The 17,862-nt window shown below is 42.5% G+C and overlaps 1 protein-coding gene across 5 annotated transcripts in view; it reads right to left on the reverse strand.

Moving 5' to 3' along the window:
- LOC118404241 (large neutral amino acids transporter small subunit 4-like) overlaps nucleotides 1-17,862 on the reverse strand; it is a 32,493-nt gene that overhangs the window by 2,365 nt on the left and 12,266 nt on the right. For 2 of the 5 annotated variants that reach the window (XM_035803282.1, XM_035803280.1), the window contains exons 2-12: nucleotides 12,914-13,117; nucleotides 9,795-9,871; nucleotides 9,134-9,270; nucleotides 7,717-7,763; nucleotides 6,768-6,844; nucleotides 3,735-3,827; nucleotides 2,525-2,790; nucleotides 2,238-2,284; nucleotides 1,810-1,953; nucleotides 1,149-1,314; nucleotides 274-472 (exon numbers count right to left, since the gene is read on the reverse strand). In XM_035803282.1, coding sequence (XP_035659175.1) covers nucleotides 274-472; nucleotides 1,149-1,314; nucleotides 1,810-1,953; nucleotides 2,238-2,284; nucleotides 2,525-2,790; nucleotides 3,735-3,827; nucleotides 6,768-6,844; nucleotides 7,717-7,763; nucleotides 9,134-9,270; nucleotides 9,795-9,871; nucleotides 12,914-13,073 — 1,413 coding nt within the window. In that variant the 5' untranslated portion in view covers nucleotides 13,074-13,117. Of the gene's footprint in view, nucleotides 1-273; nucleotides 473-1,148; nucleotides 1,315-1,809; nucleotides 1,954-2,237; nucleotides 2,285-2,524; nucleotides 2,791-3,734; nucleotides 3,828-6,767; nucleotides 6,845-7,716; nucleotides 7,764-9,133; nucleotides 9,271-9,794; nucleotides 9,872-12,913; nucleotides 13,118-13,910; nucleotides 13,929-16,667; nucleotides 16,744-17,862 lie in introns of those variants that run through there. The other 3 variants (XM_035803279.1, XM_035803283.1, XM_035803281.1) reach the window with 3 other exon arrangements.

Here is a 17,862-nt window from a genome sequence, read left to right on the forward strand (position 1 = left end):
TGCATTTGGACTGTGTACGAGTGTGTGATGTGTGGTTGGGTTTCCAAACTACGTGAATAGGGTGCCTGCATTCTTCTTCGCGCTGTCTACTTCTATGTTTGTTTCTTTGGTTTTCTTCTGTGTTTACAGGTAAGAAACTTTGCAAATCGTACCCACCTGTACCACTAAGTTTGGTACTGGCTTTTGCGTTGTCTATTCATATGTTTGTTTCTTTTGAGTTTTGTTTGCTTGTTTCATTGTTTACAGGTAAGAAACTTTGCAAATTGTACCTACCTGCACCACTAAGTTTGGTACGAGAACGAGCACCCCGAACAGCAGAGTCAGGAGGTTGGTGAGGAAGAAGGCCATGGCGGCGTTCCAGACCTTCTGGACCATGATCCGGGCCTTCTCCTCCTCCGTCAGGGAGATGCTGGATCTGATGGACGGGCGGGAGGATGTGGAGCCGGTGGAGCTGGTAGTGGTGCTGGAGGTACTGTAAAACATGGAGGGTAAATGTTCTTTTAGTCCAACATTCAAACCTTACGTTAAGGTGTAGACATTTGCACCGTTGCAAGTAGCCTGGCCGGACCCGAAGCCTCAAACTAGTCCCGGTTGACTGCCCGATACTGCGGGGTACCTCTTTGTGTGCCCACGATCAGCATATGGCGTCTCTTTGATATAGGGTACCGGTCTCGGGCCAACACCGAGTTAAAATCAAACCGGGACCCTGCCGTGCCCAAAAATATCCCGTTAGCCGCAGGTTGTCCCACGGGACCACATAGAGGCTACGCTCGAGCAAAAAGCAGTCATTAAACTACCTCGCAGGGCCCATTTCCTAATTGTGACAGGTACCTTATTGAAGATACGGCACATTGGTGACATCACAGCGGCCAAGTGATTTGACATAGCGGTCAACAAATTCATCAATACGGATCCATTTTGGTATTGATCAGAACGACTTTGGTATTGATTAAGCAATACCTTCCCATGAGTAGCCTATTCCGTGGACTACTCGTCATGTTTGATCTATGAATAATTCTACCAACTCTGTCCTTCTACTTCCTAACTCTGACTTTTGCTCTAGGAACCCGTGTCTGTTTTAGTCAATAGCAGCAAAAAACTAGTAAAAACAATATTGCCTTCAATGTAGAAAAAAATCCTAAACATACCGAACGGTTTCTGCAGAGGCAATGGATTGATCATCCGCAAAGACGTCGTCTTCTGGTTGGCTGTTTTCCGGTGGTTGTGTTTTCCAGTCCATCAGTGCGCCAATCACAGGTGCTGATATTAAACAGCAGATTTGCACCAACCCGAAGATGTAGGTGTAGACATCAACTGTAAGGGCATGATAAATCATACTCTTGATTCCAATATCATAATAGATCGTATCTGAAGCTGAAAAGGTGTATTAGAGTTAATGAGATAATTGTTAATTGCAACTGGATATTTTGGAAATACGTTTCAGACAACATCTACTGTGTTTCTTCAGCAACACTTTGTAAGACCTGTTGATTAGCAGGTTTACCAAAAGTTGTCACGTTCAAAGATATCTACGCCAGTAAAGAGTAGCAAAGTAGTGCAGTCAACAGGATGTAAATGTATGCAAGTGTATGCAAGGTAGGCCAAGAAAGACGACTGGTTGGACGGCATAAAGGTCTGGACTGGCCTAAGCACTGAACAGCTCATCAGAGGGGCAGAGGGCAGAAAGAGATGGGCAAAGATCACTGCTGGTGGATGTCGTGGGGCCCGTACGACAACTGTGGTTATGGGCCGTGAGTGAGTGAGTGAGTGAGTATACATGTAAAGGCCATATCAACACAGTGCACGCACTTATTTTGGCGTCCTGAGTGAGTCCCTGCAGCAGTTCGGACAGCGTCCCGATGAAGACCATGAGTCGCAGGTGGGTGATGGACATCACCATGGCGGCACCCAGGAACGCAAAGGTACAGACGGCACGCCGGAACGCAGAGGCGCCTAAGAAGAGCAAAAAGAACAGTTACATGAAGATCGTTTATATACTTTTTTAAAACTACAGTCAACCTTCTCAAGACGACCACTCAGGGCACCGATGATATCTGGTGTATATGGACAGGACGTCACGATAGATAGAATTTTGAATTCGTGTGTGAACTGGAAAACTGTCAAGCCGAAGGGCAACCAGAAAGTATTATTTCTTAAGTAGAGACGGTCACTTATCTGAACTTCGTTGTAAATACATCATTGTGTAATCAAACAAAGGAAACAATGATGTTTCTTACCAGCTCCATTGGCCGCATCCACATTCCCTCCGTAGTCCAATGCGAGCCTAAAAAAGATACAGTTTATTATTTTCAGTGATATGAGTGGGATGATCTGAAATCTTATAGTAGATCATGCGCGTTACTTCGAATTCGTTGGTATACAACTTCAGGTAACACTACTAGAAGATTTGTAATTTAATGAAGCGTATTCTTCTTTCCACAAAAAATTTTGAATGTCATAGAGTTTGTAGGTTATATTTTGATATATGAAGTGCCTACGTAAGGAAAGAAAAATTCTTACTTACTTTGATGTATATGTTTCACTCTCTTTTAGGCTGTGTCCAACGCTAAGCCTGCGTCCAACCGTGGTGACCATGGAGTAGAAGTTCTTTCCACTGATTTTGTTCTGCCGTCCGAAGAGCAGCCCGGTGTGTATGGTAAAGTCCATGGTCTCCGGCCCAGGCACGGGCTCTGACGGGTAGTTGATGACGCAATTGACGAACGCCAATAGGCTGCCAGCAGCCATCACCATCATCATGACCCGGAAGGAAACACCAAGGTCAAAGATTGCCTGCATGAGGAAGAACAGGAAAGCCTACGTCACTTTCGGATAATGGACGACGGTCCAATAATTTTTTGATTACTGCCTGCTCCTGATTGTGATTGACAGGCTTGGCGATGCCAGACTGAGAACTGGCCATCTCAAGCCTGCTGAAGGAACAGGCAGCAACGCAGGCAAAACAAGTGAAGAAAAGACGTAATGGCTTTTGCAATAACGGCTCCGCCTCTGTGGCGTCGCCAAAAGGAATTATGAATTTCTTTTCAAGGATGATTGTGTTTTTTTCAAGACTGTGTTTTTTTTTAATGCAATGATTTTGCTTGCAATACGAATGTGATAATTACTAACCTTATGCCATACCTCTTTTCATAATGATAATCAGTATCTCTATACCCCGGATGATCAGGTCAAATCTGACCGGAATTTTGGTTGAAATATCTTTGATGGCAATGGGTACATGTGTGCCAGAGACTTTTAAAAACTGTTTCTGTACTACTGTTTGGGTGAATTTCGTTGAATTGCCTGTTAGAACGCGGGGATAGAGAGACTGTACTGTACCTGCAACACAATGAGACTCAGAGTGTTAGAAATGCACAACAGTCCCACATCTCATCAACATACACACACACATACATACGCACTGTCAATATCACACTTCTTCATTCTCCTTATATTTCAGCAGCCAATTCATCCCCCAAAAGCCAACTCCAAATTCCTTAGTTCAAGCCCTGATTTTCTATCTTTACACTGTCCCTTTATATGCCATGCAAACAAGCTTATACAGCTTTTTGCCATTAAGTCCCATACTCAATTTTGCTGAATTTTGATATGTGATTTTGTTTTCTTCGCACTACGTGCACTATAAGAATCCCGCCCCAGAACAGAGCACAATGCACACATTTGTTGTCAATGATTTTGTGAAGAATGATTTCGTCACTTGGTCATAACCCTTATACCTTCATAACGGGGAAGACAATAGCTGACGAGGCGCTCGACCCCATCATCACGCTCAGGATGGTCGACCGCGCATGCCCGAAAAAGTTCGACACCTCCAGGGCACAAAGAATCAAAATTTGTGTGATTTTTACATCAAATTTTACAGAGAATGTCAACGAATACGCCCGTACTTGCTGCTACCGTCTCTCTTCTCCGCTGTCTGGAAAGAAGCCCTCCTCGTTATACAAAACTTCATGACATACTATTAGGCTCGCCCCTGAGGCGTCGCTAAAAAGGAAGCGTATTGACTACGTACTTTCACATCAATTTATACCCAAGTAATTTGAGAGAATAACTACTACCGATTACTGCTGCGTCTTCACGCCTGCAAATGAACTTCAACCGTTAACCTTTGACCTAGACCAGTAACGCTCATTACATATGCAAGGCCCGCCCTCTGTGATGACGTCAGCTGCCCTAACCTGGTTCTAAGGCTATCATTGGCTGGCCCAGCAGCTGGAAATGATCATGAAAAATGGTTGAATTTGTCACTCTTGCCCAGCCGATGCTGGGACCTGTAAGCATTTTACATTGCCCCTAACCCTTTACCCACTCAGTACTGTAGGTGCCCTATAATGGCCTCAGCACGAAACCTGTCAGAAAAGCACAATCCGCTAGGTGTCCTGGAAACAAGTAGGATCTATATATGAAGAGTTGGGTTAGCCTTGCTGGCTGGCAGGATCTGTAAATGTTTCCCGGTCACACAGAAAAGAAACGTCTTTAAAGCACAACTAACACTGATAGTGTGAAACAGCACAAAGCTGGGTGGTACGGAATCGAAAAAGTGAGTTTGAACTTGATTTCCTACGACTTACGGCCCGTCTACTACAAGAACCGGTGTCGCCGTCGTCGTCGCCTGCCCTCAGCTTTTCCTGGAATCTAAAACTATAAGATTTTACTCCGTTTTGTTAGATTTGTTGATAATTATAGTTTCAATCAAGCAATGGTATATGTTCAAAAGATGAAGATAAAATCCTAGTTCTGATATAAAGCATCTTCAAGCTCGAGCGATGCTGTTAAGCCATTGCTTGCTTTTAGTCTTGTTGGAGCAAATAGAAGTAGGAATTGTCTGTAAACGTTAGCAAAGTTATTACCATGCAATTTGCATGACTGGTTTGTTTTGTTGTCCAAGATACGTCGTTTTGGATAGTATTCTATTCCTTGGCTTAATTTTCATTCGAAACCTCCAAACGTTAGTGTCGGTCACGTGCACAGCACACAGTTCACACATAAATGAAGGGAGAACAAAGACGCAAAGCAGCTCGGGAACGTCAAAATAGACCTTTTCTCTGATCGCATTGCATGCTGGGAGACGCATGGTACTATGGGTAGCTCAGGGGGCAAGCAAAATCATTACTATTGACAACAGAGACACACATGCATTGCTACAGTAACGATATTGTTTGTCCCAAAAGCTACCCATAATACCCCGCGTCTCCCAGCATGCAATGCGATCTATGAAAAAGGTTTATTCGGGTCCTATACTGTACAAGCTTTCAATCCAGTCAGCCAAAGCGATCTAGCAAGCTCAAGTAACCCTTTTTTTGTCAGTTTAAAATTTTAAAGGCCATGCACCACTTGGCACATATCGTTCATTATAGACGGTCCTTAGATAACTTTTGCTTGCTTTCCGAGGTGCTTTGATACAAGGGGAGGACTTATCATGCCTTAGTATGCATAAGTAAAGTCACCCATAAACTGGGAATGCGCCCACCTAGACGCCACCTAGCGACCGGACAGGACACTGTACGGACTCAAAATCTGTTAGTGTGTACAATTCAGAAGACCAGGCAATGCTAGGCTGACATGGAACTGATGACAAGACGACAGACGTATATTTTAGGTCGTTTCACTCTGAATATACTATTAGTGTCTGTATCTGTATCTAAATAGCCGGTATAACCGCCCTTCCGCGTGACACACCAGCTTGAAACTAATTTGAACGACTTATTCCTACATGTAGTTGCAGAAACAAACAAAAAAGAGAAAATGGTCACTTATGATTTGGATAAATAGGATACAAATATGCTCTTTATTTGATATAATATTTTCTTATCTACGTACCACGTCAGCCAAGCGATGTGTATATATTTCAAATCGTCACACAAATTAATGCGAAGGAACAGTTTTTTTTCTAGATTTGGAATGGGCATAAAAACTATACGTTTGGGTTACATATAAGATACAAAACATCTAATAAAGGAAACTAGAAGAAAAGGAAATCATAGTGTATTGTAATATTTTCCTCAACTTCGAGAAATGACAAGAATTTACAAAAATGTTAGTTAGCATCAAACTATGCTGTTCCTTCTCAAATAAGAGTTATGGACCTGAGAAAGAACGTATAGGAACCAATGTAGGTAATTGTATTTGCTTGTTTCTGGAATTGTTTATTCTTAAATTTGGAAATGATGTTTCTTTGTTTGTACTTTGAAGACGCTACCAAATATAATTTTACATGGAATCAAAATAGCATAAGGTAGACCCAAACTATTGCCGGCCACGTTAATTCTCACTCAAATTCAAATTCTTTGGTTCCAGAAACGTTCTTTCTTCCTAGAGTCAATGTCTTTGTCACTTTTGCCCTGTACCTCCCATAGTTTAAAGTGTCTGTTGTTCAAAATTGTAAAATAAACTCTGACAGATAAATAAATTTACAAAGCTCGTCTTAGAATGCGACGAATTCAGCAAGGAATATTTTATAAAAAAATATCTTTGTCAAGGTTTTTCAAAATTGCTATCATGTGACCATTTACAAGAGCAATAAAAAGGAAGTTATTGTTCTCATTGTGAAATTGTAGAGAAAACGTCACTGCTTGGCAGCAAGTTTTCTTTGTAGCGGGCCAAAAAGTGAAAATAAAGAATTCAATCGTCACATTTTTGATGACGCAAAACTATATAGACAGCTTTGCCATGTGAAGACAGTGACTTGACAAAAACATCGATCCAACACATGTTATCCTATAAGACGAAGCACAGAAACACAAGCCTACCTGCAGAGACGTGTACACCATAATGGTTCCGCCGACGCCATTAAAGATAACAGCCAAAAACAGCAGGTCGGACATATCTGCAGAGGGAGGGAGGACGATAGAATGAACGGCATATCCCAAAATGCAACGCAGTGGTCAAGCTAAAAGAAACCTCTTGCAAGAAACGATTATGAAATACTGCCAGTATTAAAATGATTCTGTAGAAATAATTTTGAAGGAATGTGGTACCAAACCATAGGATGCATTTCACATTGTCATCCCGTATACAAAATATGAAAGGCTTAAGAGAGATTCGCATGAAAGTTCATCTGTAACGGTCATGAACACTAAGAAGTTTACATGCTATATCCGTATACATTCAAGCTTTCGACCAGTTCTCTGGTACATCTCAAGTTGATTTGACTCTACGTCACTTGACCTGAGCGGAAGTGTGACGTCAGCAACGGATCAAAGCTGGAAGTCGGTATCGGCCCCCGTCTCTTGAGGGACGGTCGATAGGGATATCGAGTCAACTCAACTTAAGAAAGGGCCAGACGACTGGTCGAAAGCTTGCTGGAAAGAAATTTCCATTGATGTGTACGGATATAGCGGGTAAATTTCATTAGAGATGACAACTTAAAGCAAGCTTCAGATATACCAAAGACGTGAGTTTCAAGAACTCCAGCCATGGGATGGGTACCTATACAGCTTACCTGTGCAACTCCGGCAACTTTCCCCAACAATAACTACTACATAGATGTCATGAAGACAACATAAGCACACACACTCGTCATACACACAACGTGGCACTCCCAATCGGTAGCTTCCCTATACATTATTCTGTAGCTCAATTCAGTATCTCTTAAGACTTTGTAACAGTGCCTTTACGTATTTCTATTGACTACATGTATCTCAACAACCCCACGTGTTTTTTTGGGGGGACAAGCCACCATGAGCAAACCGCTTTTACCTCTGTCCGACCAGGCGAAGAGGAGGCATGACACGGCCACTAGCAAGCTGGAGAAACAAATTTGGGGTTAGTCCATCCTACTGCATACATCCTACTGGCTTCGCCTTCGTTTTTTTCATGACTGTAGCATCCTTCCCTATACAACCTACTCTGTCTTGATTTTTTGACTTTGTAAATTGTAGCAACTGTTACGTATATTACATCAAAGTCGGCTTAGACGGAACCCACAACTGCTCAAAATTGATTGCATATCTTCACAGTCTTGATATTCGTAAACAAGAATTCAAAGTTTCATTGGTAACAGCAAAACAGCAGGGCCTCCCTGAAAATCAGTGCTAGTCACTGATGGGGGCTTACCCTGGTAAAAGAATACAGAAATAGATATAAACATGGTTATGTTTTGGTAATCATATCTAATTCTACACTAAAGCTTTTCTTTGTATTCCTGATAATACAGAACAAGGTGCCAAACTGAAATATATGTTTCTGTAGGTTATAGTCGAATCCTGCCTTGGCCCACATTGTCTTTCGGCTACGCTTGGTAATGATAAGCGAACAAACCACACCCGAACGGTAAGTGTTATGCTAGACTTATGCATCAAATAATCCTAAAAGTCATCTATCGAAACAAGGTAGTTTTATTATCTGCATCAACAATGGGTTAACGCTCTCCTTGCTGTGATCGCAACCACGCATCCGGTTTGTTCGGTAGCAGTACAGTCAGCAAGGAAGAGGTCAACTCCACTTATCATATAATCAAAACCATCACAATTCTTGGACCCCATCAATACCTCACTCAATATCTACTATAATAATACTGTACATGTGTCAGGAATAATTATTGAAGGACATTTACCATATCCTCATACCTTTCACCACTTCAGGCGAACACAATGAGCATTTGGTGAAGATTCAACATATGGAGGAATTGACTGCCTTAGCATCGCAGAACACTCCTGGATTTCTGATTGCCAAGGATAATTGTGATTTTTTACCTATATATATGTTACAAATAGGTCTTTCACAGTCTGTGTAACACAGACTCTATTGTTTGGGGCTGTAACTGGAGGCCGGCCGACTCTTTTTTTTAAACAACCATTGCTTTATTCTCACCAACATTTCATCAAGTTGTCGGTACATATGTAAATACTTTTATGACCGCATCTCTAATGACCTCATCTGAACTGTGAGCAGCGACACCTGTCCTGCAGTACAATGTGAACCAGTCAGAATTGCCCCGTAGAAGGTGACGGTCACTGAAATGTTGGTGAGAATAAAGCAATGATTATTAAAAATAAGAGTCTCTTTATTCAGAGATTTAAACAGGTCTTTCACATCTTCACCATGTATTCATAGCGTTCACCGATATCTATGAGTTTTCTATGTCTGTGATGAGTAGGTACTAAGTAGAACTCACCAGCCGATCATGCGCAGAGACCTGCAGCCGAACTTGTCCATGGCGATACCGATGGGGAAGGTCATCCCGCTCAGCAGGAAGGAGCCCACGGTGAAGGCCAAGTTCAACCGTCTGTCCTGGGCGTCACACCCGGACAACTGGACATACAAATGGAAGACACGTAAATGGGTATTCTTGCAACTTCGAATGAGTCATCATCTCTGGTGGCCCAATCTAAAGAAACACAATTCACTGCACCGAAATTCAAATTTCCGGGAATTTCCTAACCCTGGCACACCCGTGAAACTTGACAAGTTTGGCTCGTGTACAGGAATGTCCGTTCCAGGTGTGTCCGTTATATTCCCATATATTTCTGGACACGGCCCTGGCATGTCAAGTTCCATCGGTGTACCAGGGTCCAGGCAGGGCCCGGAAATTTGAGTTTTCCTGCAGTTGGCTCTTAAGTGTGCATGGGTGCAGTCTCAGTCAGCAAAGAGATAGTCTTTTAAGATGATGCTGAATCTTGATGAAATTACACATGATTGATGCCATCAACCGCATGTATGTTGTATCTGCTTGCATGTGCTTGTGTGTGTGCGTGTGAGATCTAAATGAGTTTTGCGACCCTAAATACAAGGGGGTTATGAACTTGTGAAGCTTTAGCTGATTATGTTTTACTCACCTCATCAAAGAGAACTTGTTGTTTGTCCTCTTTCTGCTCGAACAGGGCGGGCGCTGCAGTGACGGTGTTGTTGCCATCTGTGGGCGACACAGAGACACAAGATGATGCAACCATACCATCCCAACTGTCTACGTATGGTAGTTATTCAGGCTATGTTGACAAACAAGCAAACAGCCCTGTTAGTCCACTCCTAGGGTTTTCCCACTTGCTGGTATAGTATTTCACACGGGCGTTGGGTATGCGGACTGTCGACCCGTTATAGCCAACGGCCGTCGATCACACCCCGGGTTTGACCCGATGGGTTTTAGGTTCTCATTTTAAAAAACGAGGTTATTCAGATTGGTCGAGACTGAAATACAAGTTATTACCCTGGGGGAAAGACTCTACCCATGCTGGCCCGACAGAGCATCTGTTCGGCAGCCAAGGCAGTTCTTACCGGGACGTCGACCTTAGAAAACCATTCCGGGAAGAAGTCGTGCGGGGAGGTAGTTTGCCGGACTTGTTTCCTGCATATGACACCTCCCTAGATCTAAGATCTTCAGGAAGAACTAACATTGGCTGCTGAACAGATTCTCTGCCGGGCCGAGCTAGAGTCTGACTCCCAGGGCAACAAATGATAGACGTGTCATGATAGCTATGATGGAAAACTGATATAAAGGAGAACAAGAGCAATATGTAACAGCATCCCAAATATGTACAACAGCTGTTTTATCCCTCACAATCCCTCGTCTACAATTGAATGATGCTGTTCTTCATGTGATGAGCCAAAGCAAGAGGAAATACCATGAACCTTGGCTTGGATGATTTCCAGATCGATCTGCATTTTGCACCTCATTCGTTCTCAACTAGTACTAACTACAGCGTTCATACTACTCCGTAACGCTAGTTCAATCTGCAGTTTTATCTTTCATCCGCAGGGTAAGCTATATCCGTTATATTTAAAAACAGGGTATCTAGGGATATCAAATTGACAGACTGAGGTTTCAAACTGGAATATTCTGAAAATATTGCAGTTTTAAAACCACCGTCCGTTGAGTTGATATCCCTAGATACCCTGTTTTTAAATACAACGGATATAGGTTACCCCGTGGATAAAGGCGACCCAGCGTTACACACAGGGTCCTCCAGCTATCACTGGTTGATGCCAGCTTTGGTTAAGATGAAAAGTAGCAGAATCTAATTATTATGATTTATTCCGAAGAATTTAAAGTCGGAAATACACCATGATACCAGATCATCTGTTAGCTATATCACAATCTTGGCCAGGTTCCCGCATCGAGTAAGCGAAATGACTGGAAATTTACAACGACAAAACGATGCCAGGATGGAGTTATTTATACACTCTTGGCCTTCACCGTGCACACAAGAAGGACAGCGTTCTAAATGTTTGATAATTCATCTCCCACTGCTTGCAGAAAAGTAGTCAAACTATTCAAATAGAAATAGATTTAGAATTTCTTTCACGTTTAAATTTATCTATGTATTTCATTGTCTTATCTGTTACGAACACATACGTTATATGATATTCTTTGCTTTTTGTTTTAAACTAATTTAAGTTGCCAGTGAGCATTGTTTTTATTTATGAAGCTATTATTATTCTGTTTTATACACTTTCTATTCAAATGTTGAAAGGCACAGAGTGGCATATGGATACATAGTTAGAAACAAGCAACATACAAAGCTAAATGCATCAATACAAGTGTAAATACAATAGATAAAATACAGTGGTGATTTAATTTACGAGGACTGTCTGTCCACCGTGCTGATTAAGTGCTGTATTAACTGGGTGTGAATATGTCGGAAAGGATTGCAAGTTTTTTTTTTTTTTTAGTTGCGTAATCTGAGTATTAGAGCAATCTATGTAAGGATTTCGTGATATCGTAAATGGAGAAATGTTTTCCTAGCTTATAGTTAATCCCAGACTGATGTGTCAAGAAGTGAAGAATAGGGATGACATTGAATAAGAGAAGGAGAGTACGTCGACGGCAGACGATCGAGTTCCCAAACAAACCATAAAAACACTTGCTGACCTAATTCAGCAATCCCTTCGCGACATCCAATCCATCAAATGGGCCGAATTCAGGTCAACATAACAATGATACATGACATAATCGTTACGACACGTGTAGGAGAATGAGACCGCATGTAAGGTTAGCGTGGGTACTTAATTCTACCACAGAACGTTTCAGGCACAGCTGTATTGATCCATGTTGTTACAACGTTCACACAATACTGGTTTCTGGTAGTGGGTAATATAGGATTACTGGCTCTCTCTCCTTCAGTGTATACGACACTATTCTTCATAGTCGGTTCCTAGATCTTGTAACCACGGAATGAACTAACGAGTCATCTTCGCTCGGTAGTTTATTTGTTGGTTATAGGAACCGACCATGAATTATGGCACCGTATGCACCGAAGGAAAGTGGGCTATTAACCCTTAATTGACCTCATTCCTTATTCCATCTCGGCAACTGACTTTTCTTTTACTTACTAACTAGCTAATTGAACGATTACATTGAATTAGCAGATATACAAGGACAGAAAGTCACAAGGTATTTGAGCTGATGTTTTCTGTAATATAGTTTTTTAGACCAAAAATGTTTTGATTCATTTCATTTGCGCTGTAATATTAGTTCGTTGGGTGGCCAATATATAAGCCCTCAAATCCTGCTGGCGCTTACACTATTGGCCATTGTATTTTGTACATGCATTTAAGTTCGCAGGGATTTAATTTCGCGGTAGCGGGAAAATGGACTTTTCGCGGTGGTTTTAATTTCGCGGTAGAACCATTCACTGTAGTCTCTTATAACTGTTCGCGGTGGTTTTATATTCGCGGTGAAGCGGCCGCCGCGAAAACCGCGAACATTAATCCACCGCGAACATTTCTGCAATAATGTTGTATATATGTTATGTAATTTTGTTGGCCTGTATTTCACTTTTCAATGAGGTCATTAGGGAAGAGGTAAGACGTAAGAGGTGGAGAAAAACATATAATAAAGATACAATTTACATCATCTAAAGTCCTAACAAAAATCTGTACACATATTGGTATATGAGCATGCAAAGTAAACAATGAAAAAAAAAATAGAAATTAAAAAAAAAACGCAACATGGCCTGACCTGGCCCCGTGCAGAGCTTGCTGTACAGCCCCTGTGCCTTCAGCATCAGCACCAGGGACCCCCAGCCGAACAGGATGAAGGAGAAGAGCAGATTCTCAGCGATGGCGGTCCCGAGGAGGAACTTCCGGCGGCGGCTGGCTTCGAACAGGCTGGGCGCCATCTTGAAGCAGTCTGAGACCTTCAGTCCGCCAAGGTCAAAAACTCCTGTGGAAAATCAAGAGAGAGAGGTGTTAGACTCGATTTACACAAGGAATATTTCTGAGGGGACGTACGACAATGGCATACGTCGTGCGTCTTTGCACACGACGCAGTCTAATACCTTCTCGACAAAGTCACAAACTCCTTTGAAAAAATAAGCGAGAGAAAGGTTAGACACTATTCATATTACACCAGGAATATTTTTGGACGTACGAAAATGGCATACGTCGTACGTCGTCTGCACACGACGCCTTTTTCTACTCCTGTGGAAAATAAAGCAAGAGAAGCCGGGTTAGACCCGATTTACACGAGGAATATTTCAGAGGGGACGTACGACAATGTCATACGTCGTACGTCTCTGGCACACGACGCCTTTTTGCTCCGTTAAAAATCGGCTCCGTGCGTCCGGCGACAGCAATTTATACCATCAGTCGTGTGCCATCTACAGTGTAGACGTACGGACGCCGTTGAAAAGTCTGTTACGCTTCTACGCTCGTGTAAACGCAACTGTAATCATCAGTAGCAAACGAACCATATTAAAGTGCGTACGAACCTAGCGGTCTCTTACGGCAAGGTCATGACATGCATCAGTGATTACGTTATTAAAGTCTGTAATTCACCTTACATTTTCAGGTGACCTTTAAATATAACAAGGCTGGTGAACTATGCGTACGTGAAACAGTTCCACAACACCAATTGCAATACCAAAATCTTCACTTGCAGTTGCGTAGCAATGACGTCTTTGCAATGACGCAGCCTAGCCAAATAAAACATCTAGAGGGAATCGCATTATACTAGCCTTTTCAGTCGATGTCGAATGAGATATATATATATATATCCTATCGTCGTATGCCTGCCTCTAAATTCTACCGCACCACAAACGATCTACTGGATCAATCAGGACAATCGCACATGAGACTTCCAGGAAGCCACTGTGTACGTTCCGGGAATAGAAACCATTTGGCCACTATGATGATTTGCATAGATTAACGATATAGTCTTGCGTCAAAGAGCAACGTCCTGCCAAGGCATGGACGTGGTTAAAATACTTTAGGTCTAGAATAACCCAGTGAACGGTCATAAACCTCATAAAGTTTATTTCAGGTTCTTTATTGCCATACATAAGCAAAGCCAGTGAACTAGTCATATCTGTAAGGCCATGTCAATTTAGGTCATTGTCAAAATTGCAGTATAGGAAAGAGTCAATCACAATTAGTGGTTAATCCATTTAAGTAGTGCTACGTTATACCAGTAAAAACATAGATTCCAAATTACATTTCTGCATATACAAACATATCTTATATCAGAAAAGAGGTGTGCCAGGGTACAATTTCATTTCATTGATTTTATCATTTAATCATCTTCTTCTTCTTTTACAATTATGTATGCTTAATACAATAGACTGTATCATTAGTATTCATTACTCTACAATGCAGTACGAGAAATTCACGACCATATACTGCTTCGCATGTCGTGCGTTATGGCGGTAATGTTAAACCCTATGTCCTCCGATAACCTGACAACGCCCAGGCCACGCCCTGGCAACAAGCCGAGCCCCAAATATACCTCCTTCCACACGCACACAACTTGGCTTCCGTCCTTTCATTGAATTAGCTACTGCTAGGTACATCCGAACTCCTCCTAATGATAGACTATGTATGTTTAGTAGAAAAAGAAGTACACATTGTCCTAGAGTGTTCACTGCACAAAGCTCCGCGTATTACTTCGCTTCATAGCTACACATGTAGATCAGAAATAGGCACACCTAACGAAGGAAGATATGTTCAAATATCTTGTATCATCAGTACAAGTGCGGTGTTCCAAGGTCCTTGCTTGTACAACATTAAAAAAAAAACGGCAGACGATTAAAGAAGTCGGACATAGTCGACACGATTTCTGGTCGCACTTTGCGTGACTGTTACAAGTATAAGCGCGCTTCCTAGCCAAATACAGTGATGCTTAACGAGTATCAAGTTCAAAGCTACATAGGCCAAATGTCTTGAACCCAACAACCATAAGAGGACCGAGTCATATGCAGCCAAAGAAAATTTCAATGCACGAATGCCATTATAGGCCATTATATCTTGTTGGAGTTTATTTAGATGCCTCTATAAAGTCTCTACCAGACTCCCGCCTGGCCGAACAGTAATAGGGGAATTTGGCCAAGTTAGCTATAGGAATAAAATTCTAGTAGGACTTCGTTGGCCTAGGAGTGAACTGTTCGACCGGCGGATAGACTGCGAAAGACGGGCTGAAAAGCCATGGTAACTCAGTTGTCCCTAGTTGGCCAAATTCTTCTCTTTTTTATCCAGCTGACACGTCTGCATGGAGACTTGCCTCTATACACAAGGGTACTTAATTCATGCCCTAGAATTGTACCAACTTTATCAGAAAGCAAACTGCAGGATTGACAGGGACTTAAAATTGCTCGGCAGATGATTTGATGTCGGCGGTCACCCCACCAGGCGATAGCGCCACTTATAGCTCCCGCCAACATTGCGTGTCACTACGCCAGTAGGTTTAAGAAAAAGTGAAATGTGACACTGTAGTGACTGGGCACCCTAGCGGTAGTCTTTATATATAGGGCCGCGTGGCCATGGTACGAAGTAGGTATTCACGTAGCCGTCTACGATCGTAGCCCAGTAGCTACACCACCGGGGGCTCCTTGGTAGCTCAACGGTGCTGGGATTGTTGCCACCCGCCCATATCAAAAGCGCACACCGGTGAAGTATTACGGACTTGGTCCCAATTATTAGGATGGCCGACTGGAAAGATAGGTTGACAGAAAAAGTAGAGCTGGCCATGGGGCCGTTAAACCATGCCTTAGCCGGTCCATTATTATTAGAATGGTTACTATGCTAGTTACAGTCTCGCTTCGCAAGAAGATTAAACTGATCACCTTGATTTTAGGGATAAACTTTCTTTTCATCCAAAAGACAACAACTGTTGACGATTTTTTAACAACTAGTGCAATCGGAGTCATCAAATGCATTCTCAAAATCAATGCCATTTCCATGCTTCCAGAAATAACGCACATAACTATCGGTTTTCACAGTCTGGCTGACGAAATGCACTTGGCACAGTTACGAAGACGTACAAAAAAGCACAGGTTAATCAAAGACTTCCAGTACATAAAATGTAACATTTATGTTCAGTTTTTCCTGGGCAACCGAAAAAAATAATATTCGGAGAAATTTGACGACCAAAATTGTAATTCATAAACCGTGACTATCTGATACGTATCAATAATCATTTTCAGAAGTATTGGTTTTGTTTACTTATTTTTTACTTTTTCAGAATCATTGAAGTCGTTAACTTGTTTTTAGAATTGCTAACATTATTAAACTTAACCTTTTACCTAAATTGTAAACCCGGTTTTACATATCAACCAAATATAGAATCAGGCAACCGAGACATGAGCAAACAAAATAAAAACATGTACCTTCCTTTCCATAGAACAGATTAACAATGCACAGAAAAGACCAGAGAGGTGTGAAATTGAACATGTAAGGTAGAGAAGATGAAAGAAAAGCCGAAAAACTGATGGAAATGTTACCTAAAGACCGTCTACGCTCGCGAAGTCGCCGCACACGTGCACCCCGATATGAACCCAACATCCCACCCCACACCTCTAGAACCGTCGTAGTAATTATGGAGACCAATCAGAAAAGCTGGTGGCAAAATGAGCCGACCAATCAAAACGTGGAAGCCAGGAGTCGCATATTTCAAGGACAAACCATGTCGTAGCGCAGGCGCTCACTGGACAGCTTAGTCGCATTGCAGCAGAGGTCACCGTCTAATCGAACTATTTGCACTTTGTCTATATCTTTGTACATCTGTTGTCGGCTTGGCAAACATGGCTGGTTCTCTGTGGAGACGACATGTAAGGATGTGGAGTGTGTGACATGACAGATATGTCGGCAAGTCGCCGCCTGGCAAGGGCACAGTGTAGCCTCATTTGCAGACATTGTTGGTGCGGCCGGTGTACATTTTTGGGGGGCATGGTTTGCGATTTTCAACATGGGGTAAGGTTTCCAAAGGCCGGGGGTAAAGTTTTCAAAGGCCAGGAAAGTTGTCAAGCGTCATTTTTCTTTCCAAAATTGGAATTTATCATAGCACGAAGACAGGTTCTGTCTAGTCCGTGGTGTTTTGTGGGGTAGTTGATTAAGTGTTTGCGTTTAGGGTTTTTGACTCGGGTTCGAACCAATGCACATGCACTTAAACTGTCGCTATTGATACGATTTTGCTTCTCTTTAGTCCCGCAAAATGCTATGAAACATTCGAATATTATAAAGACTGACGAGACTGACGACCGTTCGGAAAGACGACGACCGTAATCTAGACGGCGAATTGCGTCTGCGAAGGAGGCTTAGTACAGTGATGGATGGGACAGCTGGGGTCAGGATCAGGACGGTTATATAAATAAAACAACTATGATGTAATGTAGGGGCAAGGCTGGGGGTATGGTGAAGGCAGGGCGCAGATACCAATTGTCTCAGTCTTAGGCTTAAGGTACCAATTCAATCTTTCAATCTTTGAGATAGGGACAGTTCTTGGGGCTTTTATTTGCACTTTCTGGCATACGTGGGACCAGCTTGCGGCTCCCGAGTTGTTTTGGGGCCCGGCCGGGTACCGGGTTGAGTTTAAGTCAGACAATGAACGAGGGACCCGGTAACAACTAGACGCCGTGATCTACCAGTTCGGAACAACGAGGGGTGATACCGCCCCCCCCCCCCCCCCCCGTATCTGGG

Source organism: Branchiostoma floridae, chromosome 17, assembly GCF_000003815.2.
Source record: "Branchiostoma floridae strain S238N-H82 chromosome 17, Bfl_VNyyK, whole genome shotgun sequence".
NCBI lineage: Eukaryota > Metazoa > Chordata > Leptocardii > Amphioxiformes > Branchiostomatidae > Branchiostoma > Branchiostoma floridae.